Source organism: Fukomys damarensis, unplaced genomic scaffold (genome assembly GCF_012274545.1).
Source record: "Fukomys damarensis isolate Sample0158 unplaced genomic scaffold, DMR_v1.0_HiC HiC_scaffold_26, whole genome shotgun sequence".
In the NCBI taxonomy this organism is placed as follows: Eukaryota; Metazoa; Chordata; class Mammalia; order Rodentia; family Bathyergidae; genus Fukomys; species Fukomys damarensis.
The window spans coordinates 17,491,444-17,519,107 of NW_022900938.1; the positions used below are offsets into that span (position 1 = coordinate 17,491,444).

Sequence of the window (27,664 nt, forward strand, 5' to 3'; positions counted from 1 at the left end):
CCCTCTTCATCAGGGCCCTATAAAGGGGGGAAATTGCCATACATTCTTCCAAGATGTTATCAGTTGGCTGAGGGTTCTTGCTCAATTTGGACAGAAATCACAAAACTGCAAAGTGTAGCTCTCAGTGTTAAAAGCCTTGGGCTTTGAACTGCAGTTTCAGCAGCTGTCAGCTCTTTTAGTGATAGGAACCCTCCCTGCAGGTTGAATCAAGCTGCTTACCAGTAGGACTTGAGAACCCTTCCAGCCATGGGAGATGTCAGCTCTCAGAGATGATGGCTCCTGGCCCTTCTCCATGACTGCCCATTGTTCTCTATTTGCTAGCTGCCTTCTGTGTCTCCCATTTCAGCTGCTGGCCACTTTAGGCCTTTAGTGTTACCAGCTCCTAGTTGACTGGCTCACCATGCTCTATTCAAGATAAAAATCACAAACAAGCAATAATATGCCATCTAGGAAAGAGTTTAACAGGACTCATCTTACAAGATAAGCAGGGAAGAGTACAGGGGTTGCAAGTACTAAGGGTATGGAGAGGTTGCTCTTAATAGAGAAAAGGTGAGCTAATGCTTATGCAGTGTCAGACTTTCTGTTTGGTCATGGGTAGGGAAGGGTCCCCTCTCCATCTTAACTGAAGGGGGCTGCAGAGGGGCAGAATCATCCAGAGAAGCTGCAGGGAAGAGTCGTCTGGAACAGGTGTCTGCCCAAAGCCTGCTGCAGCCAAAGAAGATATCTCCCAGAGAGAACAGCTGTGTACCAGTAGCAAGGCACTGGGGCAGCTATGAAAGAACAATAAAAGTACCTCCTGGGGACTGTTGGATCCTCCTCTCTTCCCTCAGTATATTTTCTTTGATCAGACCACTTGATGTGCAGGCACTGAAGATATTTCCCATAGGCATGTTATACATGTTTTAAAATGTTTTTGAATGCTCAAAATAAGTGTCTAGAATCAGCATATAAAGTTTTTCACTGACAACGATGGAATCAGGGCTGATGGCAATGACCACATTGGGTTTCACAAAGATAGACTAGAAAGGCAGGAGAGTAGCCCTAGAACTAGTAATGTGACAGACACATTTCAATTTGGAATTGGTAAAAAGAGATTAGTACCTCGTGAGATAGAGATGACATCACTGAGTCCAGGAAGAAAGGGAAGCAGCAACAGGCTTGGGTGAGCCGAACGACTGGGGACTTCTTGTACCAGAATGAGTCTAAGCCACGAGTAATACTGGAGTATAACTGGCCAGGCAAAAATGCACAGAAGAGCAAGGTAATTCATCCTGTCCTCCTACGGATTTACATCAGTTGAACCAAACTGTACGTGATAAACTTGGTTGAACCCAATGATAAATGCTAAAGCATACCAAATAAGAAATTAGGCAGGCTTTGAATAGCCTGAAATACCTGTAAATGGCCCAAAGTGCAAAGTCACAATTGTTCAAAAACTATGGAACATGGTTACCAGTGAAATTTTTATTTATTTCTTTTCAATTTTTTGTTAAAAAAAATTTTTGAGACAGATCTCACTATGTTCAGGCTGACCTTAAACTCATTATGTATCCAGGCTGGCCTCAAACTTGTGGTGATCCTCCTGCCTCAGCCTTCTCAGTGCTGAGGTTATTACAGACATGCATCACCATGCCCAACTCTACTAGTGACATTTTTAATATGGTAATGTTTTTCTCATTGCTTAAATCTATATCTTCTCTTCCCTTAAATATTGGTCTGGAAGTACTTAATTTTAAAATGTGTACTAATTGCCTCTACTTACAATATTGTGTGCTCAGGATGTAAGAGGTACAAGAACAGAGTCCCATCCCTTTCTCTTAAAAAATTTACAGTGCAATGTATGATGAGGAACAAACCAAGATCAAATGAGACTAAATCTCCCCCAAGTAATTGAAAAATAAAAGAAGAAAGAGAGACATGCTGTTTAGTTGGTTGTGAGTCACCTAAATTAAAATTATAGGTTGCTCAAATACAATTTTTAAATTTTACTAAAGAAAAGCTTGCTTTGGCTTTCTTTTTTTTTCTTTTCTGTGCCGTCTGAATAAGCGACTATGGCCCTCTAGTGTCTATTTTGCAGACTGCAGACACACTGCTTTAGCTAGAGAAGGCAGCCTGTTCCAACCCAACATGTCAGGGAAAGTAAAGACGGGTTGGTATCTGTGCAATTAGAAATGAAAAAGGCAAAAATCGCAAAAGACACTGCTGAAATCCAGAAGTTTATTAGTAAGTACTTCAAAAACCTGTACTCTAATAAATTGGAGGATCCAGAAAAGATGGAAAATGGATACATCTTGAGACCATAATGTTCAGTGAAATAAATCAGACAGAAGAGCTTAAATACTGCATGGTTTCTCTTATACAAAAAACCCAAGGAAGAAATAAGTTCAAGAGCAAAATAAAAGATAATAGGAAACAAGGAGATAGGTCTTTTGCGAATGGGAAGGGGACCAAGACCTGAAGGGAGGGGAGGGGAGGGAGGCGGAGGGGACGTGAGAAGCATGGTGATGGGTTATATCCACTCCCCATCGTAACTGTGATAATTATGTGCTGTAAATTTGCGCTAATAAAAATAAAACATCTAAACAGCATGTCAGGCCAACCCTATTGTACAAAAACCCAACAACACTCAACAAAGTTGAATTCTAGAGCAGTGGTGGCAAACCTGTGGCATGCATGTAATTGTGTTTTTCTTTTAACACAAAAAATATGAATGTACGAGCTGTTTTTTTCAACTAAACCTCAGTATTCAAGTCTGATTGCAGTGCTGGCACCTTACAGTAAAGAAGTGGGTTTTGATTTGCAGTTTGGCAGTCCGTCTCTAAGAGGTTTGCCATCTCGGTTCTAGAGGAAAAAGTGTCCCCCACCATGTCTCCCAGGAACAGAAAGCTACTGCAAAGCAGTAATGTGCATGGACTGTGAGGTCACATGAGTTCAAATCCTGGACTTTTCCTGACAGAGCAAGTGACCAAGCTCTGCTCCTTCATCTGCTCATCGGCAAAGTGGGGATAATAATTGAGCTCAGCTTATAGGATTATTGTGAGAATCGAGAGAAACTGCTTAAAACATTGAAAAGCGTGTTCTGTTGCAGTAAAAATTCAATAATTATTAATTGCAGTTATGGGATCATATGATAAAAACTGAAGTAAGGTTATCTATGTTTCCTTAAATTTTCCAAAATTAAGATTTTAAAGTAATCATTAAATAAAAATTGCTAAATGTAATAGGTGCATATTCGGTATCAAAGAGACCTGACTTTAAATGAGGGCTTTCCTACTTCCTATTATATGTCTCTAAGGCAAATTATTGTATTCTGGATCTTCAGCTTCATTAGCTATGAATTAGAGTTATTGACATCCTTTTATACTTCAAAGAGTTATCATAAGCATTCTATTAAATGATTCATGCAAAGTGATATGAGCTGGGTATGGCATCACAGGTACATAATCTCAGACCTCTGCAGGATGAGTCAGGAGGATGGCTGAGAGTTCAAGGCCAACCTGGACTATATAGTGGGTCCAAGGCCAGCCTGGACTGCATAATGAGTCCCTGTCTCAAACAAACACAGAACCCTACAATAAAGTGATACATTTCTTGCGAGAATTTATTAAGTCGTGATTAAGACTGTACAAAGCTGTAAGAAGCCTAAATCCATAATCCATAATCCATATTTCCCATGGTGCTATGCAGTTAGGTGACATACTTTTAGAGACGCGAGAGCTCATTCGGTTTGAATGGTCAAAGCAGTAGCTAGCTGGGTTCAGGGAGTATTGTGTTAGAGTATGATAATTAAAGCGAGGTGGGGATTCAAGGGGAAAATTTCGGAGGGAGTGGGGATGCTAGAGCAAGTTCAGATCAGTCAGAGAGTAGGACTGAGCCTTGGAACCAGAAAAGTCATGGCCAGGACTTACAGTTAGGCCCCAAAGCTGGCTGACAACCACATTCTTTGGAGTAGGCCAAAGAGAAAGAAGAACAAAATCAACAGAACCTAGAGGCATGGCTGAACCTGGCTACGGAGGCCTAGAGTAGTCTACTCAAAATCTGTCGTCCTCTCCCAGCTACCTTCTTGGAGGCCCCACCCGATATGTGGTTGGTAAAATCATGTCTAACTGCCATGGACACAGGGCGCCTTCGGGGTGGGGCACATAGGCCACACAGAGGTGCAGGGAATGTCTTACTTCTTGTTGATGCACTTTTTCAAGCTCTATTTCATCTTTCTGAATTTTTCTGAATCATTTCCCCACCATTTCCAGCTATCTTTCCTGTTCACATGGTTGCCAGTTTACTCCCACAAGCTTTGTCCTCGGTACTGTCTTTCCACGGTATTGCTGATTTGCTTTATCCTTCTCAGCCCAGATTTTCTTATGCTTTAGAAACTTGGGACCAATAGTATATAGGAAATCTGGGACTGAAAATGCCTTTGTAGTTTATAATATCTCAGTTTAAAACCTAGTCAAAATGTGATTCGTATTAGCATTACATTGCCCTTATAGAATTTGTAGATTAGGAATTACCTGTAAAATCTCCTGATGTCTTTATTATGTTCTTCCCTATCTCTGAGTATTAAAATGCAAAACTAACTGTTCCAAGTGTAATGTTGAGAGGAAGATTTCTCAAGGTGACTTCCTGTTTTCTCTTGGCTACACTTGTCTAAGACCCTGCAGTACCCACAGGACACATCTGAGTGTGCCTGGCCTGTGTCACAAGCCTCCCTGTCATTCTAGTGGGGTGACTTCTCCTCTCTGACCTTTGGGATTTTGCCTCATTTTATTACTAATTAAAGTCATTTTTACAGAGTCATAAATTAATTATTTGAATTAAAATTACTGAAATCTGTACTTTGTTCCAAGATCTTTTTTTTTTTAAACTCTGGGTAATTAAATTTAAGAGTCATCATGTTAATCTTTATTAGCATCTGAAGAAAATGACTGATGGGAGATTAAAGATTTCAGCATCTGCATGTTCAGATGAGTAGGGGAACAAGGGAGGAAGGAGGGGGAAAGGAAAAGAAAAAAAGGAAAAAAAATGGAAACAAAGCTTTTGTAAATAAGGAGGGGAAGAGAGGTTGAAGGAAGAGCAGGAGATTGGGGAACAAAGAAGACTCAAGATATATCCTATACAGGTGCAAATTCCCTATGATGACTATGATCACTATGTATAGCTAAAATGTACCATAAAATTAATTTTTAAGAAGAACAGATTACAATTAAAAGTACTTGTTCCATCAACAGCATCATTTTGTTGTCTTCTATTTTGTATCTTCACTTTGAACTAGAAAAGTGTTAAGATGTCTTCAGATTAGAACATTGGGGTCCAACTCAAATTCATTCATTATTTTAAAGACATTTTCATTTTATGAGCTCTCTGGTCACGGTATTTGTCTCATGAGGGTAGCACTTGTAAAAAAATGATAATGTGAGTCTTGGTTTTTTATGAGCAACTATATTTGATAACTAATTATTGGTGATAACTTGGTTTTCATCTCATGAATACAGCCCTAAGCATCCATAATCGTGAACAGGGACCTTCGTGTGATATAAATATTTTACCCTGTTGGGTTAGTAAATGCTTTGTTAATTGGCTGATTCACATTTCTATTCAAAGAGCATCTTTAGATAAATGAAGCTTTTAAATAATACCCTCAGGAAAACTCTTGGCAAACATACTGTGCTTTTTGCCATAAGCTTCTCAAAATATATCAGAGAAATATTGAAAGTAAACCTAAGAAAAGATTAGGCCCATTGCAAAACCCATAACTCATCCTTTCCCTTAGGACTGCCTGAGTTAAAACAAAAGAACATAATTTGGTTTTGCTCTCTGCTGTACCAGTATAGCTACTTGACTTCTATGATCCTAAAGCAGATAACTAAATAAATTTTACCAACTCATAACTGTCGTGAAAATCAGATCCACTTTCAAGTGTTCTGTGCTCCGGGGCTTCCCTGGCAGGGATGTCTGAACTAACAGCTGGTTGTTCCCCGCAGCTCTCGGGTGAGTGGCATCCACGAGATAATGGGGTGCATGCAGAGACGCGTGGATCTTCTTGCCCAGCAGTGTTCAGCGCACAAGGAATTGGCTCTCCAGAAACAGCAAATAACAGCCTCGGTGGAGGGTTACCTCAGGAAGGTAGTTTCATAAAATGAACCGTAAACTTTCAGTTTGGTGGTCGTAGACGGTATTTTGACTGCAGTTTGTGAGTGTGGTGGGAGGAGAGGGGCTCATCTCCTTAGGCTTCTCTTTTATTCCACGTTAGGTCCTGCAGCTGGACATAGTCACGATTCAGTATTACTCTTTAACCATCCTGTCTCCCACATAAATACCTAATCCAATATTAATCCAGGAATAAGTTTTCATGACCATACTTTATTGAACAGACCAGTGCAAGAGATTTATTCATTCTGCATAAAAGCATACATGGGAAAATCCTCTTCTCGGCTGAGTGGATACACTCTTTTGGTACAGAGGCCTCTTATTTCCTATTTTCAAAGAGCAGTAAAGACAGGGACCTACACTTTGACAAAACAAGAAGTTACTTATTAGTTCAGATACAGAGTAAAAACTTAATATTCCAGTGATGCTAACCCTACAGAGGCTGACTCACATCTTCAGTGGTATTTTCACCAGATACAGTGGATGTACACACAGTATATGCTTGAGTAGACTAGGTAGGCTTCACAGGAGAGAACATTAAGTAACAATGTCTCTATTTAAATTGCCTCCTTAGCTCTTATTCATCCAGAACTTGGGAACTTGAGCCTTTTTCTGACACTGGGTCCAGGGAGATTCCAAATACGGAGACCGCAGTGGTGCCTCATTCCCTAGTTTGAGCTAATTTGCTGGTGGTAGGAAACACAGTAGGAATGCAAACAACTGTTGGAATGTGTCTTCCTCCCAATTCATAGCTACTTTAACCTTGGGGGACATGGACTCTGGATAGAGCAAAGGAATGAAAGAAGTAACATGAACAGAGGAGAACCTTTCAGTGGTCGCTTTGTTCATCGATCCATGGGTACTGAAGATCAAATCACAATTCCACAGGTTGACCCATTAAATGACATGCACAGGGATGATGCTTCCCAGAGCCCCTCAGCTCTAAATATAGCAGCCCATACTGCGAGCCAGCACCTACGCACTGGATCTCTACTTCTAAATGTGCCTATAAACTTGTCCCATCCAACTTACAGATTAATTTATTTCTGTTGATGTGTTAGCAAGTATATTTTCAGCCTTTGTAGGTAATTTACAGTATGTAGATGATTGTTTGTATCTCAGTGCTTTTAATAAAATAAATATTGTATCTTTAAAGATATACCCTCTATTGATGGGCCACTAGTATTGCCTCGTATGAAAAGGAGCATTATGAAACTATGAAACTCTATAAAGACTAAAAGGCATAATAGATAATGTGAAATAGGAAAAAAGGGGGCAAAGGGGTCAGGGAAGTGGGAGGGGCAGGGGAGAGGAAAGAAGGGAAAGGAATTAATATGAGAAAATGAAAACATGGAAACAAAGTCTTTGTAAATAGGGAGGAGTGGAGGGGTTGAAGGGAGGGCAGGGGAATGGGGAAAAAAATAAGAACCAAAGATAGTTATGTAAAGGTGCAGATTTCCAATGATGAATGTCTTTCTATAGTATACCTAAAATGTACCAATAAAATCAATTAAAAATAAAATGTGAAATTCTGAAATATTTCAGACTGTTTGCAGATTAAAAATGATATATTTCTGAAGCATAATGGGAATATGCAAATCATTCATTTTCCTTACATATATATAGATCTATATACACAGATATGTATTATTAAAATTGCCATATATCCTTTATTCCTGAAGGTGGAAATGTCGGTTCAGAAAATCAGTCCAGTACTTTCCAGTGCGATGGATGTTGGTTCCAGCCTTTCTGAATCAGAGAAGATTCTGAATAAATATCTGGAACTAGATATCCAAGCCAAGGTAAATAAAATGAGAATTATCATTATGGTCATGATTTTGTAAATATGATCTTTTAAAATATTCCACAATTATATAACTTAACTATCTCTCGAGTGCTGCATTTCTCAATTAGTATATGTTAAATAATGACTTAAAAGCTCGTACTGTTATATGTGTCTCAGTTACTCATATTTATATGCGCGTTTTTAGTACATTTAAATTCACTGAAGCCAACATTACAAAGCTTGGTATTAAACACTCATTTGGCTCCTTTTCCTTGCCTGAAAGGGGTTAGAAATTCCGTTTTGGGATGCGGAAGGACTTCTCAAAGGTTATTTGTGATTGTATGCTAAGTCACAAAAGAAAATTACCGGAAGCAGCATGCATTGTTGCAAGACACAACCTTACTTCACACCCAATCTTCAGAGACATTAATGCCGTCTGTACCCTGGCACCTCCTCCGGCTCCCTCCTATCTTTTTCCCACGGGATGTGGAATTGGTGCCCCCCCCCACGCACACCTGCCCCAAAGTCGCGGCCAGTTCAGGGTTTGGTGGCAAGTCACTCTCCTCCCTGGCTCATGTAGGTCCAGCTTGGCAGGAAAAGCAGTTGGTCCTCTCCTCAGCAGGGGACCCCTTCAGACACAACACCCCCACTGGAAACCCAGGCACACTAATATTTTTATAAATAGAGCAGTTTTTGTTCATTATTGAAAAGGTTTAAAATAAACTTGTATGGGAACACAGTTTGTTTTTTATTTTAAAAATTTTAGAAGCAAGATGGAGATTGCCTGGAAAGAAATCTCTTGCTCCTTTTCTCTGAGTGCGACCAGGAAGCAGGGCTTATAAATTACAATTAGCTTCATTCAGCCGAGTACTCGGGAAGCATATTAAACACAAGTAGGAAAGGAAGCTCTCCTACAATGAGAATGAAACTTTTTTCTTTCATCTGCTTGATTCTTAGCTTGTTCTCACATGAAATTTTACATGGCTGTTTCTATGGCAATTGTACAGTCTTATGTTGCTCAAAGGTGGGGACGCATTCTGAGACACGTGCCGTTAGACCATTTTGTCACTATGGGAGCATCACAGCCTGTCCTCCTACAAACCTAGCCGGGAAGGTCAATCGCTCTATATGACCTTTATGCAACCCAGAAATGTATGTATGTATGTGTGTTTTGCTGGCAAAATCAGGCACACTCTCACAGTAAACTTTTTTGAATATTAAATAGAAGAATGCACTCTAAAATACCAATAAAATATAGTAAACAGAAACCAGAGATATAATCACTCATTTTCATTGTAAGGATACATATTACACTTAATTGTATGTGCTATACTTCCATATGCCTGGCAGTACAGTAGGCTTTTTACTACCACTATCAAAACATATCGATAATGCATCGCACTATGACCTTATGTTACCTAAGGCACGACTGGGCTCTGGGAGCTTTTCTGCTCCTTTACATTCTAAAGGAACCACCATTACCACAGGCACAATCCATCGTTGACTGAAATGCTGTTCTCCAGCAGATGACTGAATCTATGTGATACCTACGATACCCACTCACCCACTCAATCAGTGACTAGAGTCTGTGGGCCAGAAATGGTATCAAGGCGACTTAGGACAGCAATCCGAGCAGGTCACATCTGTTGGTCCTTTCGACTGCTTAGGCTGAAGATGTAAGCTGTTCCCTACCCATCTTTAAAAATTCTGCTCAATAGAGATTTATGGAAGATTGCATAATTGATACTTGGTGTTTAGTGAATTAAAAATGAACAAGTTTTGTAAGTTTGCTATCTCTTGTATGACAAGTTTAGTTTAAGTATGTGTTAAATTTCTTACAATAATTTTCACGGGTATTTAAAATATTCTTTCCTTTTTTTTGTTTTAGAAATTCCTGTATCAACTATTCTTGTTTGTGACATAGAAAATAAAATGCCCTAAGTAGAACATGTAGCTGATAGAGCTGAACAGTGACTTCAGATGGTGTCCATTTTAAAGTATCTTTTTTACTTTTTTGAGAATTTAGAGAGGTGTGCCTTTATTTTATGGAGGAAATTCTCATACAAGTTCAAGTAATAATTGTAATAGATGGCTGTGCCGGAAGGTAATGGAATGTGAATGTCCATGATTCCCCTGTCAGCTTCTGACCTCTTGTGCTTCCCTTTCCTAGGCGACGTCACATGCATTAGAGGCAGCTGCAGAAATCATGGCAGAAGAAAATGAATTTGAGCCTGATGAAGTGGCATCACTTTCTGTTAAAGCTAAATGGCTGGAAGAAGAATTAGACGTACTTGGCCAGAGCATCAGCTCCAGGTCACGAGTCCTTCAAACTTACGTGGCATTTCTAAAGCCATCAGAGGAGGTACGGTACGCACGCTGAGCTGTAACAGCAAGGTGGCTTTGGCCCATCTTTGTGCTTCCTGTGGGGACGTGAGTTCTTCCCCGATGAACAGTCCCACATCCTGTACACAGTACGCACACTCTCTACAGGCCCTTTATTCTTCAAGGTACCACAGGCTCAAAGAGGAAGCTGTTTCACCAAAAAATAATCCACATGTGCGTAGATATATGCACAAAAAAGTATTTTAATGCTGTTTACTGCATCTTATACATATGTACAGTATCCTGAATGTAGACCAGATTATTTGGAAAAGAATCATCTTCTAAATTGTAGATTTGTTTGGTTACTAAGGAATTAGTGTGGTTCATTCTAACCAGTGGTAGTGACCCCATGGCGTGCATGCCACAGTGGGCTGTTTATATCATTGAAAGCTCTAACATGTTCACCATCACTGATTTAAACCATGTAAAAACATAGGCTATTGGTTTAGTCTCTCATCTGACTTGCCTGATAGTTTTTAACAAGCTACCTCTCTGAGATTCTTTTAGGGCTTTATTTTGACGTGGTTATATTAGGTAGTCTCTCCTATTCCCCCTTCGTACGCTATGATTTCACCTCTCCAAGGTTAGTTTCTTGAAGATGTGTCAGTAGTAGAAAAGCCTCATTTAACCGTGGTTGCGCTGCACCCCATGTGAGTTCAGACAGGTGCTGATTTCGAGGGAACCAGCTAGGTCTATTCCAGGGGCTTGCCATCCAGAGGCAGGTAGTGATCTCAGTTTCTGTTTTCTCACTCCCACCCTCCTTAGTCCCTCACCCTTGCCTCCCACCGCTATTCCGCCTACACCCATCTCCTCTGTCCAATCTGAACTCTTACTTCTCTGGAGGAAGTTCTTGTGCAGTCCCGGGAAATCCCAGGTACCTGCCTTTTCTTTTTCCACGTCTTTCTGAACAGTTTGTCATCTCTGACTTCCTTTTAGTTTGCGACCCTAAATTCTCATGCTTTGCAGAGGTATTATGACTGAGGATCAGCCTGATGATGAATATTTTTATTCAGAACATGCAATTTTGGAGAAACTATTATAAATTATTGCTTTCTGCATCTTCATTGCCAAAAACGTACCTCCTTGGCTTTACGTTAAGCGTCCACTCCACGGCCCACTCTGGCTGTTAGCTTCCAGAGGTGAAGCGTCAGATCTGCAAACGTCGCTTACTCGGAAGAACCTTGTGTCCTTCAGCTTCCCTGCTCCCACCGCATCTCTCTTCCTACCTGGCAGAGGTGTGCGTCCTTCTAATCCTGGCAATGCTCCCAGTCTGTTCCTCCCCTCACCTCTGCCTTTCCCCATCCCCTCACCAGCCGTGGTTCCGCATTGCTGTCCCTCCACCCGTCCCCTCATTTCCCTGCCTTCCACCAGGACTAACTCTGCCAACTCCCAGCACTAATTCAGTCCAACGCTCTGTTTGCTCAGCTTCCCTTTCCAATCTTCCAAACGCTCCTAAGGCAAATCGTGGGATTGTGCCGATTGGCGCTGTCACAGATTTACGGGTTTTTGCCTCAGCTGGGTTCCCCATATGCTACCTAGTTGGCTCCCATTTGGTAGTGATTTTCAAGCATCTTACCCGCGTCCATTTCTAAGTCTCATCTGATGTCTTCCTCACACACCCTAAGAAATGAGGCCACTGAACCTCACTGTCTTGACTTCCTATTTCACACTTCCCCTGGCTCACATGAAGGACATCCCTGCTCGTGTCCAGGTCTAATCAGAAACTCCTGTGTGCTCCTTCTTCCCTTGGAATCCCTTCACCATCCTCTCAATTTTTAATTTTCCTTTTCCTTTGCTTCTTTCTGTCTTGTTCTACAGTTACATTCAAACAGTCTCGCTCTTGCCAAATCTGTCTCCTTATCACTCTTCTTTCCTTTGCATATAAATATGTGGAACAGGGAGATGACATTCTTGCCCCTGCTTGCTCATCCTCCCAGCCTTCCTCCCCCTGCAATTCAGTTTGCTCCCCTTTCAGCCCTGCCATTTGCTGTCTTTTCAGTCATTGAAAATATTCTCATCAGCTACCTTGTGGCAGACAAATGAAATGGTGCGCTTTCAGTCTCCGTCCTCCTTGGGCTGTCTGGAGCATTTATTTAATCCAGTTACATACCCACTGTCACCTCCTTAAGAAAACACACTTACTGAGGTATAATGTATATAGCATAAAATTCACCGTTTTATGATATTTGGTATATTTATATACCAGCACAACACTCTAATTCACTGTATCCCAAATCCTCAAAAGAAGGGTGCTCACACCCACAAACTCAGCCAAGCACCATGTTACTTTCTAGATTTGCCTTGTTTGGATATTTCATGTAAGTGGAATCATGTATTTGTCTGTTCCTTCTCTTACCGCGTTTCTCGTTTTAGTTCTGGAAGTGTGTAGGTCCCAGTTTCCGCTCTCTTCTGCACATGGCACTCACTTTCTCTGGAGAAATAACATTTTCTCCTGTGATTTTAATTCTCCAGTAACTCGAAAGTAGTTCCTCATTTCCAGCTCTCCTAGGCTTCAGACTAAGGATTTCAATGACCTGTAAATCCTGTAGGCTCTTCAAATTCAGTGAAACACCACCACCAGCTTTTGCTCAATATTGTTTTCCTTCTGTATTCTGGCACTGGGTCAGTAACGCCACCATCCGATCAGTCTTGTAGAAATGTAGTCATTTCCAGTCGTTCCCTCAGTAAGTGCTTATTTTACATCATGCGTTGTGCTTTTCATTCTTGATTTTATTTAATCCTTATATTTCTATGATCTTCATTTGATAAATGAAGGAAAAAGGCCCCCTGAACTTAGGCATGCAATATCAAGCAGCTAGGAAACGTCAAAACTGAAGGTTAATCACTATTCCATTTTTCCCGTTTCAAACGCCATCTTGTCCTATTTTTGTCCACAGAGACAACCTGAAAGATTTCTGAATTCCCACCCCCTCCATTTGGACCCATGGTTTTTCAGTTCAAGTCCTCATCCTCCCTCACTGGTGTGAGGAAGTCACCTTCCACCTGTTCGTTCTGCTTCCTTCTCTCTCTCCTTTCTTTGGGGAATAATATCACCCTAAAGCAAACGTGATCATGCTACCTACTGAAACTCAGGGTCATTTAACACATGTAATTAGTGAGGCAAATTGCCAATAACTTTTTACCAAAATGGATAAAATGTTAAGGCTTATCATTGATGCACTTAAAAATAAACTAGGGATTCAAATGAATTCCTATACGGACAGTATCCTCATGTAGATTTGGGGAGTCTTTTATGAATAGTTGGAAAAAAAGCATGCATTAAAGTTTATGTTTGGAGTACTACACATAACTGACTTTTGGTCATATTGATACTCTGACCTGCAGTGTATAGCTGCCCAATGAAGCACTGATTTCCTAATGAAAATGTGTCACCATCATTTTGGGTACAGCAGAAAGCAAGCTGAAACTTTGGTCGGCTGTATCTGAGCACTATTATCCCTCTACCACTTTCTTACCACCCAGCTTGGGCAAACTGAACTTCACTCACCCCAATATCATTTATTTTCCTCTGAAACAGCCAGTGTTTTCACAGTTGGCTTTCACAGCTGTTATTTCTTCCACCTGGGATCCACCTCTACTCCCTCACATGTTGGGCAATTCTTCAAAACAGGTCCAGTGTCACCCCCAAGGGGAGCTCCTCCCTATTTATTCTATAAAAAGGCATGGTCATCTCTACCATTGTGTGTAGACTTGTCTATATGTTCTGATAATTCCCTCTTGTCTTTTGGTAGCCAAGGAAATAAGTGATTCCTGTTTACTAGGGAATATTCGCAGCATTTTGGCTGGATCATGAAGACTAAATAGAAGAGACCGGAGCCGATGGCACAAGCGTCAATAAAGCAGAGACACAAATAAATGGAATATGGAAACTTAGAGAGCGCTACTTCTGAGCTCTATTTGTAGGCACTCATATTAAGTTCATTCAAATTAAGAGTGTTGTCACAACCTTTACAATATATTGACTATTGCCTGAAATTTCTTACTCTGTGTCAGTTGATCAAAGAATTATGAGCCCTTTGAGTTGTCTTAGTAGCAATTCATTATTAATGAAAATACATAAAATCTATGTCAAATAATCTCTATTTCTGCATCACCCAGTCACTTGCTACACATTTAATTTTATATAAACTCTGCTCGAGGAGAGTCATTTTAAAAATCTAGTAACATTGGCTAGCATATGAGAAAATATAATTTAATAGAGGCAAAATAATGTATCTTACGATTAGCTCATGAGGTAGTTTTATATTAATACTTAAACAGAAAACTAGTATTAGCACACTTTTATCCTGGTTTATCATGGACTAGAAATAAATTTTGACCTACTGATTACTGAGGGTCTTTCACTGACCCACATATCTGCACTCCTTGATTTTCTACATGTTTTTCTTCTAACTTATGAAACTCAGCTTCAAACAGAACCACTAGCCTGGCAAACTGCAAAACATACACAAAAATATAATATGTGAATATGACAGTGGGTACAATAAATAGTTATTATGGACAGTAGTCTTGTCAGCTCAGGTTACTAACCAGTGGTAGTTCTGTCTGTGTCCAAACAGACCCCCGTGTCTTTTCGGTAAAGTGACAATATTCCATAATTATTTAAAGAATTCACTCTAATTGTTTATATATGCTTTTACTGGAATCTATGTTCCTTTTCCTTACATGTTCATAACTTTCACTTATTGTCTCCCTTTTTAGGTAGAGGAGCAGTTTCAGAGTCTAAAGAAATTGTATCAAACTGAAATCCCTCAGAAAGAAGAGGCTGGTGCTAAAGCCACATGTTGGTCTGGCTCAGCTGAGAAGCAGTGGCAGCTATTTTTAAAGAAGAGTTTTTTAGCCCAAGACCTGGGGCTTGAGTTCCTTAATTTAATAAAAATGGTGAGAACATTAACACATTTTCTGCAAGAATTACTTATCAAAGTCAAAATCATAAATTCAGAAGCTCAGTGTCTATTAATGAAGCGGTGCTGTTTTCCATAGCCCTTTTAACTTCATTCAACCTAGACCAGTCCTGAAGCCCACATTTCTATGCTTACTTGGTCATAGAGCCCTTGCTAATTCATAATGAGAAGACTATTTAACTGTTATGAAAAAAGTGTAATTCAAATGCAATGTTGTTATTATGACAGAGTCCTCAGAAGTCCACCCCAAAGTCCTGAGTGATGTTGAGAGCACACAACAAGGTCTGTACAGACTTGTCAGTGGCTAAAACAACTTTTGGGCTGAATCTTTATTTTGAAGAATTTCAAAATTCTTTTGAATCTTCTTCAGATCTTTAGCAGATCTTTCTACAGTGATGCTCCATTGCATTTATAAATATACCCTAAACTTGGTAGTTGTAACTGTATACCTGTGAAATCTACTAGGATTCTTACATCCACCTCTGATGCAAATGAAGTTTTCCCTAGAATTCTTGATGGTTAATTCACTTGTTTTCATTGTGTCAACTAGCTTCCTAATAAAAGTGCTCATTTCATTATTAGGAAGTGCCTGGCTCTAGAAACTTTATTTTTAAAATTTTTAAATCGACCATATTTATTTAAATGCATCTAAAAATTCATATAAATATCCCTTCCTATCTCTTCTAACCCTTGCAACACAAGGACAGAAAGGTATTCATATTTAATTTCTCTGACATGTGAAATTCCTTCCCACATTGCAACCAATTGCTATGTCTAATATGAGTCTTTTCTACAGCTAAGAACATACAAATCTTTCTGTTATTTGTGACGCAGCTTAATTTTTCTCTCCGTCCTTTTCCACTGACGTGTCTACCATTTATTAGCAACTTGTAAAATGCAACCTGAAAGCCAAGTACAGCTGCAGCATAGTGACATTATTGTTTACTAATAAGACCCAAGATGATGCTAACATTTTTTAGCAATAATTTTGTTTTGCTATTTTCTTAAACTTATCTTTTTTTCTTTCTTTTTTTTGGTACCAGGGATTGAACTTGGGTCCTTGCACTTGCGAGGCAGGTAGTGGAACCACTGAGCCAAATCCCCAGCCATTCATTTTGCTATTTTTATATTAAGTTTGTGGCTGAGTAAAACTCACATAACCTTTTTGTTATAGCTTCAGCCAGGCCAGGTCTCACCCATATTATATTTATGCCAGCCACTCATCTTTTTTATACAAATGTGAGCCTGTATATTTATTCTTACTTGATTTCATTTGTTCTTCACCCACACTTCCATCTTGCTAAACTATTTTAGACCTATTTACTATATTAGATTTCTCTCCTGATTTTATTTTTGTAGATTTGCCAAGAAAACCTCTATGGCTGTAATTAATTCTTTAATAGAAATGCCTAAAAAGCAGATTGATGTCCCAATTTATGAAGTAATCTATTGGTTAACTAGTTTTTTAAACAATTATTAATGCTCCCAACAGCACTTTAATTGAACTATGACTTCATAATCATTTTCTTAAGTCTGTAATGGAAAAAAATCTTCAAATAAGCTCAAAATAAGGCCTGTATAGCTGAGATCCTATGGACTACAGAAATATTATTTGACACACATCAGGCTGACTTTTAGTGATCAAGGCATTCTTTCCAAAATGCTCACAAAGTACAAAATGACGATTTATTGCACTGGTTGTCAATATGAAATTTACACATCTGTCACTTGTATAAGCCATCCTTTCTCCCCTTTTGACAGTCAGACCATTTTCCTTTCTGTAATTGCCTGGACTTTCTAGTTTCTGTAGACTTTTCAGAAACTGAAAGTTGCAGTTTTCTTGTTACCTTGGTACGTGATTAATCTCTTTCTAGAGCCTGGATTCATCATGATCATCAGCTTTCTGTTTATGCAGACTGAAAACTACCCCTGGGGAGAAGATGAGAATAAGTAAATGAGCTCACTATGCTCTGATTCTCCCCTTTGGAGTCTCAGCCTTGCTACTTTTGGTTGGCAGAGCAGCTGTGTGCTCCTTTCAGATCAGTGCTCTCTGCACCACAACCAGGTCTGAGGCTTGTTCTCAACAGGAGTACCATTCTCCCTTCCTACCAGAAGCAGAAGTCCTTTATTACTTATTTAGAATGTTTAAGATTGTAGTCAAGTTTAGTTTCATTTTTAAAGATCTGTAGCAGGAATAGGGAGGAGTGGAGGAGTGGGAGGGAAGGGAAGGGTAAAAATCAAGAACCAACATATATCACATACAGGTACAGATTCCCAGCCGTGAATGTGATCATGATGTACCTAAAATATACCAATAAACTTTTTTTCAGCTTTAATCGAGTTTATTGGTACATTTTAGGGATACAGTACACTTACATTCATTGTTGGGATCTTGTACCTCCACATGACAGGTCTTGATTCTCATTTTTCCCCCTTGTCCCTGCCCTCCCTTCACCCCCTCCTCCCCTCCCCATCTACAAACACTTTATTTCCATCTTTTCATTCTCTCACATTTTTTTCTTTTCCCTTTTTACTCTTCCCCTACCCATCCCTCCTTCCCTACACCTTTAGCTCCTTTCTTCCCATTTCTAAATGTCAGTAATCTTATTAGAATCTTATGCATTGCCAATAAACTTAATGAATTAAAAAACAGAATATGATTTCTGTCAATAGGGGATTGCATAAATTGTAGTTAGATGAACTGTGCAGATATGAAATATAATGATGTAAGTTAGTATGTATTTTAGTTAATAATTAATATAAAAATTTAAAAAGCGATATTCTTGAATGAAAAACATATTACCCAACTGCAGAATCCCAGGAAAGAAGGTATGCATTTCTGTAGGTGTAACTATACAACCAGAAGATTACACACAAGAATGTTCATCAACACTTGTCTCTGATTGACAAAGGTGGGCTTTCTATTTCTTCTTTGTGTGTTGCTGTTTTATGAGGCATTTAATAAAGGTCATGCGGCATTTTGATATAGTAAAAGAAAAAAAAAGATCTAATAGGAACACAGTCCAAGTCATAAACTTGAGTGGCTTTTTTTTTGTGTGTGTGTGTGTGTGTGTGTGTGTGTGTGTGTGTGTGTGTGATGGGAATGGAACTCAGAACTTTATGCTTGAGAGGCAGGCAGCAGAACCATTGAGCTAAATCCCTGGCCCCAAAGTTGAGTTTTTACGATACTCAAATTCTCAGAGTTCTCAGACATGTATTGTGTCATTACATCTTAGTAGGCTTTTATTTTGATGCCATAAATATGGTTACTTTATCTCTGAGTTTTCACCCTTGTCAGGATAAATGTTTCCTTTTATTGATAAAAATTAAAATTCACGTGATAGTTACTGATTTAGTGACATTCTGAGGTATGAAGTAAAACACTTTTCCCCTTTTCATATCTGGGATCATTAGACATTCAGACAAATACCTACTGATGCAGTACAGTGACCAGTTGGTTTGTGAGAAGGAAGAAGCCCAGCTGGCCTGTGCCAGTGAGGTTTTGTTGCCATGGCTGATAATTTCATGCTTCAAATTGAGAAAACTTTTGGTTCATCCAAACATCATGAAGATCAGAGAAATTGATTTAGACCATAATTCTAAAAGATGAAACTGCCAATTTATTATAGTAGTGAATACCAAGAGTGCTATCCAAGGCCAGCCCAGTGTTACCAAGGTATCTGGAACCCATCAGCAACTAGTCACTGTTCATGAATATAGATGGAAAATGGATAATTTAGTGGTTTATTTACACTGGATTATGACAGAAATTTCCATGCCCTACACAGAAGTAAAGTGAGCACTGTTTTTACTAGCTAGACTGCAGAAAAATTATTTAGTCTTTCTGAGGGGCCAAAATATTAAGTCTGCCAAACACAAAAATCACTTGTCCTAAATCCTGCTATGTAGCTAGACATCAAGAAACTCTATTCTGGCTGTCTGTGTTCTCCAGATTGTAGTTGTCATTCACATGGTGCAATTTCAGAATGAAAGACTATATACTTTAATAGCTTGATAATATGTGAAAGATGCCCTAGCTGTATAGCATATATAAAAATATAATTTAGAATTATTCCTGCTGTATTGTCTAGTATTTCATAACTGGTTAAATCTTAATTACAGATTAAATCTTAATCACAATAACAGATCACATCATTTTGTAATTAGATCCCCAAATTCATAGGGTAGGTCTCATGTAGGAACTGCATTTTTTTGCATTTAATTGTAACTTTTTAATGCCTAATATGAAAATATGGAAGTGAATATTAACATTTTAAACTGTTTTAAAGCAGCCAATGTCTAAAAAACTCCTGTTAAATATGTATGACACCATCAATCACTGTCATTTTGATTATAGAAATGTATTAGAAATTTGAGAAGTGATTGAAAAAAACTAACCATCAAAGTAAAAAAATCCCTTTTAGTGCAAAATAAATTTTTCACTTGTAAGCACTTTGTGTTACTCTTTATCCTTATTATTCTTTTGTCTCTAATTGAGTTTCTTCTTGTTTAAAACATTTAAAATACCCCAAATCAGTCACGCAGAACATAAGTAAGTTGAAAAGTCTTGGAATTTAGGACCTATGCTTCTATAGCATGATAGAGTCATGAAATGGAGATTTGAGGGAAATTTAAAATAATTGTAATCCTTCATTCCCCTCAAAATAAGCCCTAGCTGGAAAATAATCAGCTTTGAGAATAAGAAGTCAAAAATGTCAGCCCCAGTCAGCCTGTCCTTGGCTTATCAGTCATCACTATCTTCTTGTTCAGTGGCTACTCTATAAGGCAGGTAAGGCAAGGATGGGCTGATTCGTGCTGACACTTTTGATCCCTAGTTTTCTGGACTGATTATTTTCCTGCTAGGTCTTATTTTCAGAGAAACACAGGGTATACAAAATGGGTTAGTTTAAAGGAAAAACGGGTCCTGAACAATCTGTTCCCTCCTTTTCCTGGATGCTGAGATTTTGGAGTATTCTAACTAGTTTGTTAAAATAGAAGGTAGAGTGCACTTTTAAATTTACGCACAAAAAATCTTGACTTCAAAATTTTTCAGTCCTGGCATTCATTATATTGCCCTTCAAACCTTAGAGAATAACAAGATGGGTGAGAACTCAAGTGCTCCTTTTGTATCTCTTGTGAGAGGAAAACCACTAAATGAATTATTAATTTAACAGGTGAAAGAGAACGAGGTAGCAAATGGGAAAGATAAAGTTCACAGTGTGGAGAATACCATGGAAAAGCAGAAAGCTGGACGGGCAGAACTTAGCTGCCTTCGGATCGCAAGGCAGCTTGAAGCCACCGTGTGCAAGCCGGTGAAGCAGCAGTTGGGAGCATTCAAAGAGCAGCTGAAGAAGGTGAGGGACTGTGCAATGTTACTGAGCCTTAAAAAGAAATGCAATTCTGATACAAGCGACAGCATGATAGAAACTGGAAAGCAATAAGGTGAGTGAAATAAACCAGGCACCAAAGGATAAATGTTGTGTGATTTCACTTATTTGAAGTGCCTGTAGCCAAACTTAGAGAGACAGAAAGCAGGATAGCAGGTACCAGGGGCTGCAGACAGGTAGGCAGGCAGAAGGAATTGTGTAATGGGTGCAGTTTCTGTTTGGGTTGAGGAAAAGGGTCTGATGATGTTGGACCGATGATGACGGTGATGGTTGCATGAGTAGCACGTGGCAAAAGTGGTGAATTTTATTAGGGTATTTTACCACGATAAAAGCAAAAAAGGAAAATGGAAACAAGGGTGCTTGGTGGTCTAGCACCAGAGCTCAGAGGGAAGTTTGACAGCTCACCACGTTGTTTCTAGAAGGACCATCACTTATTTGCTGGAGAGGCCAGAGGAAACATCCACATGAGTGTCCAATGTTTGTTTCAGACTACTCACAACTTGAAGCTTCTTCAGGAAGTACTTATGCCCGTGTCTGCACTTGACCTTGGAGGGAGCCGCCAGACCATTTCAGATTTGCAGAAAAAATGGAATGAAATGAAGCCACAGTTCCAGGTGAAAACATTGATAGATTTGAATGAAATTTTTAAAAATTTAAAAATTGTTCCATTGAAGTTTATCTAATTAATTTTAGGGTCTGGTGAATTTCTATTTCTTTTTAACAAAACCATTGCATGTCTAAAAATCAACTGTAAAGACATACTTTCTTATACCTTTCCTATTTTTTTGTTTTTGTTTTTTTTTTTTTGAGACAGGGTCTCACTGTGTGGTTGAGACTAACCTGGAGCTCACTATGTAGCCCAGGCTGGTCTCGAACTCACAGCAATCCTGCTGCCTCAGCCTCCCGAGTGCTGGGATTACAAGTGTGCGCCACCACACCCGGCTATACCTTTCCTATTTGCGTTGGTATCTGATAATACACAAACATTCAGGCCATAAAATATCCTGAATTTATTTTTAATTTAAGATTAGTCCATGTTGTTAAATTATTAATGCCTTTAGCATATGTATTCACTCTGATTATTAGGGAATGTTTTAAATGCAAACAGAACAAGGGTGGGACACCATCCCAGTTAGAGACTCTGATGCCTGTCATGTCTGAAATCACATCATAACATTAGTGTCCCTTTCCACTGGCCCTGCAGGCCCTACCACCATCCCAGGATTCTGTTGTGCTCTCTCTCACCCATCTCAGAAAGCCTCCAAATATAAAAGATAAAACCAGGAGAGTCTCACCCATGGCCCTAGACTGCCGAACATATTCGCTGTGCACAACTCCTAAACAGGTCACCAATCTTGTTGCCCTGAGGCCTGGGTTTGGGGATTTTGCTGTTAAATTAAGACACCCATGTTTCTTTCTGTCATTGATTCATAAATGCTGTTTTTAAAAAATCCCAAAATCAGCTGATTGAGATTCTTTTAGAAAATATCTAAGCAGAGCTGGAGATTTAGCTCAGTGGTTCTGCCGCCTGCTTTGCAAGCATAAGGACCCAAGTTCAATCCCCAGCACCAAAAAGAAAAAAGAAAAGAAAATATCTAAACATAGGTTCCTTAAGACAAAACTTAGGTAGAAATATACCACCCTGACTATGCATGCATGCATTTGTAACCCACAGGAAACTCATCAAAACTCTTGGAAAACATGACTGTCCTGTGTTGTGTTTTCTGATATACCCTGTGTTCCACGCTTACTTGCATTTTGTTTGGGAACATGTTTCTGGATACATGTATAAACTCCTGTAATAAGGAACCATTGACAAATTTATTTCGCTGTCACTGTGAAGTGCATGTTTTTGATGCCCACGTACTTGATTTGAACTTGAAGACCCTATTTAAATCAGTCTTCTGAAAATTATCTCAACTTAAATCATTGCTATTACTATCTTGGTTACTTTTCTGGTTGCTGAGACAATATACTCCATGCACAAAGTTAAAGGAGGAAAGGTTTATTTCAGCTCACAATTTGTTCATAGTCAGCTGACTCCAAGGTGGGTGGTAAGGCAGAGGGCATTGCAGAGGAGAAACAGTTCATGACATGGCAGGTGGAGGACAGCAGTAGCAAGCAGGCCTGCCTTCTTTCTATCCTTTTATATTCCATCCTGGCTATAAGCCTATTGATTGGAGCCACCCACACCCTGGGTGGGCTTCCATTGTCCTCCACATTCTCAATCCCACTATTATACTCTTTTTTTTTTTTTGGTACTGGGGATTTTTCTGGCCCTTGCATTTGTGAGGCAGGTGGTGGAACCTCTGAGCCAAATCCCCAGCCCTGTATTACACTCTTAATCCATATCCACCCACTCTAATCTAGTGATCTTTGAATCTCCCCATCTGTGACCACATAACACTTTGAGGGGGACACCCAGATATAACCATAACAATTACTTTGACCTTTAATACAAGATCCACTCTTAAAATTATAGTAACGTCCCCATTAAGTTGTCCACCCTTTGTAAATTCTTTTCCACAATCTAGGTTCCTATAAGGGATATCTGAGCAGTGCTAGATAAAAGGGAAGGCAGTTTATCCCTTTCTGCAAGTGGTGGCTATTTGTGGGTTATGGGATAACCACTCTGAAACAGTGTATCTACTGTGGTATTCAGCTGGTTGTTCATTCTGATCATTCTTTTATCAGAGAGTGCAAGTGATTCCCTGATGTATTTTCACACATGTCCTCTGCTGGTGCTCTTACCGTGCCATCTGATTCTAGTTGATATTAAATATCAGAGGTGATCTTGGGTGTCATAAATATCACAAATACATTTACTTAACAAATGACTAGAATATTTAATGTGCCGTAAAAACACAAGACTTCCCATTTCACCATTTAGGTTTCAAACTGTTTTTTGTATTGGTCATAAATTTCTGAGAAGGTGAGGATGGACTGATGTATCCCAAGCATCAGGCACAGTACCTGAACTTGGGGGAAGACTCAAAATAAGCATTTGTTAATAAATGAGAGAATAATTCATGATTGAGATTGTCACTTGCAAACTAAAAACTTTCTGAAAACTGGAATTCCTATATTGTTTTCATTTTTGTTTAGCAACTGCATGATGAGATCCAATATATCATGAAAGAGTCAGAAGAGCTAAGCCGCAAAGGAGCCCCTGTGAAAGAGAAGGCTCAACAGCTCAAGGACCTTATTCACCTCCACCAGAAACAGACAGAGAGAATCCAGGATTATGAGGATATCCTATACAAATTAGTCCAATTCCATCAAGTCAAGGAGGAGGTAAGACTTACCATGGCTCTCTGCAAGATCCTGGGTTTTACACAATGAAATTAAAAATTAATTATCAGGTGATAAATCAAAGCCAAATTGCTTCAACTGATATTAGAATCTTATGCAATCTGGCCCCTAACTTATCTCTCACCATACCCCTATCTTCCTTTACATTCCTCCTGAACTGAGCTCTTCGTAGTCCAGAATCACTGAGCTACATCCCAGGCCCTCTTCTTAGTCCCTTAAGGATGGTGCACATACTCCTACTCCACACCTTGACTCTCAGGTTGCCATTACTTGGCAGATGTTTCACTCTCCTCCCTGTCAAGTAAACCTTGCACCTCCTTCCCAGAAATCTACCTCATTTGTAGTGGTTCTTTCTCTTCTAAATTCCTAAAACTCACATGGTTTATTGAACATAGATGGCATGTTTAGCATCTCAACTCTTAATTGCTTCTTAATCAAAGTAGACTTTGTTTTTAAACTCAAGTATAAGTTCTTTGAGGGCAGAAAACTCAAGTACCTGCCACGGGATTTTCAGTGAATATTATTTGTTGGTTGCTCTTTCAACAAAAATTGGAGAGTTTAGCCTCTATTAGCACAGAATTAGAGGTTAATTGATATCTCTTTAAAATAACCTCTGAGTTTGTTCAGAGCAGTTTACCTTGATCTTCGCTAAGGTTTTAGGCTACAACTAAAAAGGGTATTTCCATTCTTCCTAGAACTCACAAAGTTACCCTGTTGGATTTATAGTTCTACAACATGTATTCAGCCATAATATTCATAATTACAGATTAGCTTAGCAGCAATTTTTCAAATTAGTAAAGTATGTTACAGAAAGTAGGTTTTAAAGATCTATCTTCATATGAAAGCCAGGTTAATTGTTAATGCCCTAAATTCCAGCTGGAACGTCTCACCAAATCCAGAGAACTGGAGTTTCTACAGCAGCTGAAGGAACTGGGCGATGCTCATGAAGCCCAGACCCAGCTTGTTCCCTCTCAGGAGAAGCAGGCACATGTCGAGCATCTCCATGAACTGGCGCTTTCCTTAGGAGTGGAAATCATCTCATCAGCACAGCAGCCTGTGAGCCTCGTCCAGCAGCATGTTCTCTAACTGCGTCTCACTGGGGGCTGCCCAGAGTAGGAAAGAAACAGACAGATTGCATATTATATGTTAAGGTTAAACATACAGTAAACCATTAGAGTAGTTAGTTATTTGTCATGAGTTACCACCACCTGTGAAGAAAATTTACAGAGAAAATTTGAATGCACAATTTAATACATTTATTCTCGTATTATTTTAAAAGAGACATATATAGTGCTATATGGCATTTGTGTTTTTACCTTTAAAATGTTCATAATGTAGCTAAGAACTAATCTTTTCATTTTATCTGGATTAATTTACACTTTAACCCTCATTATGGTTATTGGAAAACTTTTAAGTATGTCAGGAATAATTTGTGCATGTGAATCTACATTTGAAATTGTAAATCCTATGAAATATAGTGTAGATCAAATATCTCTATAGAGATTTATCTATATTTGAGATATGCTCAAGATATGAAATGTATACCAGATTTTGAAGACTTACTATGAAAAACACACTAATATTGTACATTTTTATGGAATGATAATATTTAGACATATTTGGTTAATAAGGTATGTTATAAAATTATTTATTGTTTACTTTTCAACAATGTCCAGGAATATGACAATTATTTTAATGGCTCACATTATATTTCTATTGGACAATACTGCTTTAGCATTGCAGATGTGGAAGACCACTAAATACGAGATTTTTTTTTTTTTTTTTTTTTTTTTTTTTTTTTTTTTTTGTGTTTGAGATAGGGCCTCACTATGTAGTTGAGACTGACCTGGAACTCACTATGTAGCCCAGGCTGGTCTCGAAATGATAGTGATCCTCCTGCCTCAGCCTCCCGAGTGCTGGGATTACAGGTGTGCACTGGCACTCCTGGCTACTAGAACTTTTCTAAATTAGCAAACTCATTTTATGAAGGAAGGATGTGGGGCCCAGAGATGCTGGCTAACTTAACCTTGAAAGCCTAGTGTAGAGGAGCCCAAGTCCCCTGGTTCCAGCCAGGGCTTGCTCTGGGAACTCGCTGTTGGTTCTGCTTTATCCCACTGGACAGATTGCAGCAGAGAAGACTAAAACAAATAGCAGTGTTTCCAGGTCGAATTTTTATAAATCATGTACTGGATGATGTTTCTAAAAATCTTTCTCTACATTCTTCACTGGAGGGGAGAAAAGATTATAATTTATTCCATTTATGTATAACATTAACAAAATTTTACTTCATTTTAAGGTTCTTGTGAGATATCCACTAATGCAGTGATCCTAAAGTATATATATATTTTTTAAAGGGAAACTGAAAGAAATAGAAGCTTTTGTTGCCAATAACAGAATGTACTTTTCCGAGGAAAGAGCTTTCTTTTTTAAAGAGTTTTATTTTATCATTGAGTTTATTTTTTTAAAAGGAAAAAGAAAGTAAGATGTCTCTTTTTGTACAAATAATGCAAATTGTCCCCCAACCCTCTTCTGGCCTTGACCCAGCAGCCCCTCTGTGCTAAGTAGAGATTGGAGTGCTTGCATAATGAACCCAAGGTTAAACTCAAGTTGACAGGAAAATTATAGTGCAGAAGCAGAATGTTTCTAATGCATATTTTATGCCTTTTGAAGTAAAAATTATACCTTATAATGAATAGTGTCTCTGAGGAGTAGGGTATGGTGAACAAATCTTCAAAACTAGAGCTTTGAGATTGAAAATGTCTTTCCATAATGTTGGCTGTCTGGCTTCTTTCTGAAATAATTATATTCAAATATGTTTAAGGTAAAATAAATTAGGACCCTAAACCTTCTTTTAAAGTGTCATTTCTGAGCTTCACAGTGCAGGTCGGTAGTGCATTTGTCTCCCAGCAGTTCCATCCGTTCCTTTTGTCACTTTCATGTATCTTTCCTTTGCAGAATTGCTCCAATGTTTCTGCGAAGAACTTGCAACAGCAGATGGAGGCCCTTGACGGGGACTGCAGGAACTGGCGTGTGACAGCCAAGGAGCGCGAGCAAGCCTGGGCCCGCAGCTTGCAGTTCCGAGCCACAGGAGAGGAGATAAAGGAGGTGCGGCCGTCAGAACAGGGCCACGGCCCAGCGCCGCTCTCACCTTAAAATATGTGCGTTGGGGTCCATACATACGTGTATTTGCACGCAACAACAACAACAGCACATACACGCACACACACAAAATGAATCAGGAAATTTTCTTTCCGTCTATGTCCTCTAATTTCCCAGACCGTTTCAGAACCTCCCTGTCCTGAAAGTCTGAACAAACCCCAACGTCACAAATGCATCCAAGTGAGTTCATGGGTAAAGCTATAATGCAGCATCACAGTTTTTTTGCGGTTGCTTTTCTTGGTTTGTTTTTTGCTTGTTTTCTCCATTCAAACCCTTACAACAGTCATTTTGCTTGAGTGGGTGCAGCATTTTTAGGGGGCAGAGGAAAGGGCTGCGAGACCCTGTGGCAGCGGGCTCAGCCTGCCAAGAGTCTATTTAAGTGCTGTTGACTCAGGGTGAAGGAGGTGCCAGGGCCGGGAGATCAGGCGCTTCGCTAAGTACAATCACCAGAGTCAAGTGTTGGTTTCAAGCTAAGTGGCTTTTCTGGCAAACAACTCTTAGTGAAAAAGAAATAGCAGATAAAAGTGGTCCTCCACGTCCCGGTGACCCCACGTGCACAATTCCAC

The 27,664-nt window shown here is 39.2% G+C and overlaps 1 protein-coding gene across 1 annotated transcript in view; it reads left to right on the forward strand.

Moving 5' to 3' along the window:
- Positions 1–27,664, forward strand: part of Ccdc141 (coiled-coil domain containing 141) — a 189,912-nt gene that overhangs the window by 126,949 nt on the left and 35,299 nt on the right. The window contains exons 11-19 of the mRNA XM_010636779.2: positions 5,982–6,123; positions 7,830–7,949; positions 10,104–10,295; positions 15,038–15,217; positions 20,415–20,594; positions 21,116–21,241; positions 23,733–23,921; positions 24,816–24,995; positions 26,895–27,044. Coding sequence (XP_010635081.1) covers positions 5,982–6,123; positions 7,830–7,949; positions 10,104–10,295; positions 15,038–15,217; positions 20,415–20,594; positions 21,116–21,241; positions 23,733–23,921; positions 24,816–24,995; positions 26,895–27,044 — 1,459 coding nt within the window. The remainder of the gene's footprint in view (positions 1–5,981; positions 6,124–7,829; positions 7,950–10,103; positions 10,296–15,037; positions 15,218–20,414; positions 20,595–21,115; positions 21,242–23,732; positions 23,922–24,815; positions 24,996–26,894; positions 27,045–27,664) is intronic.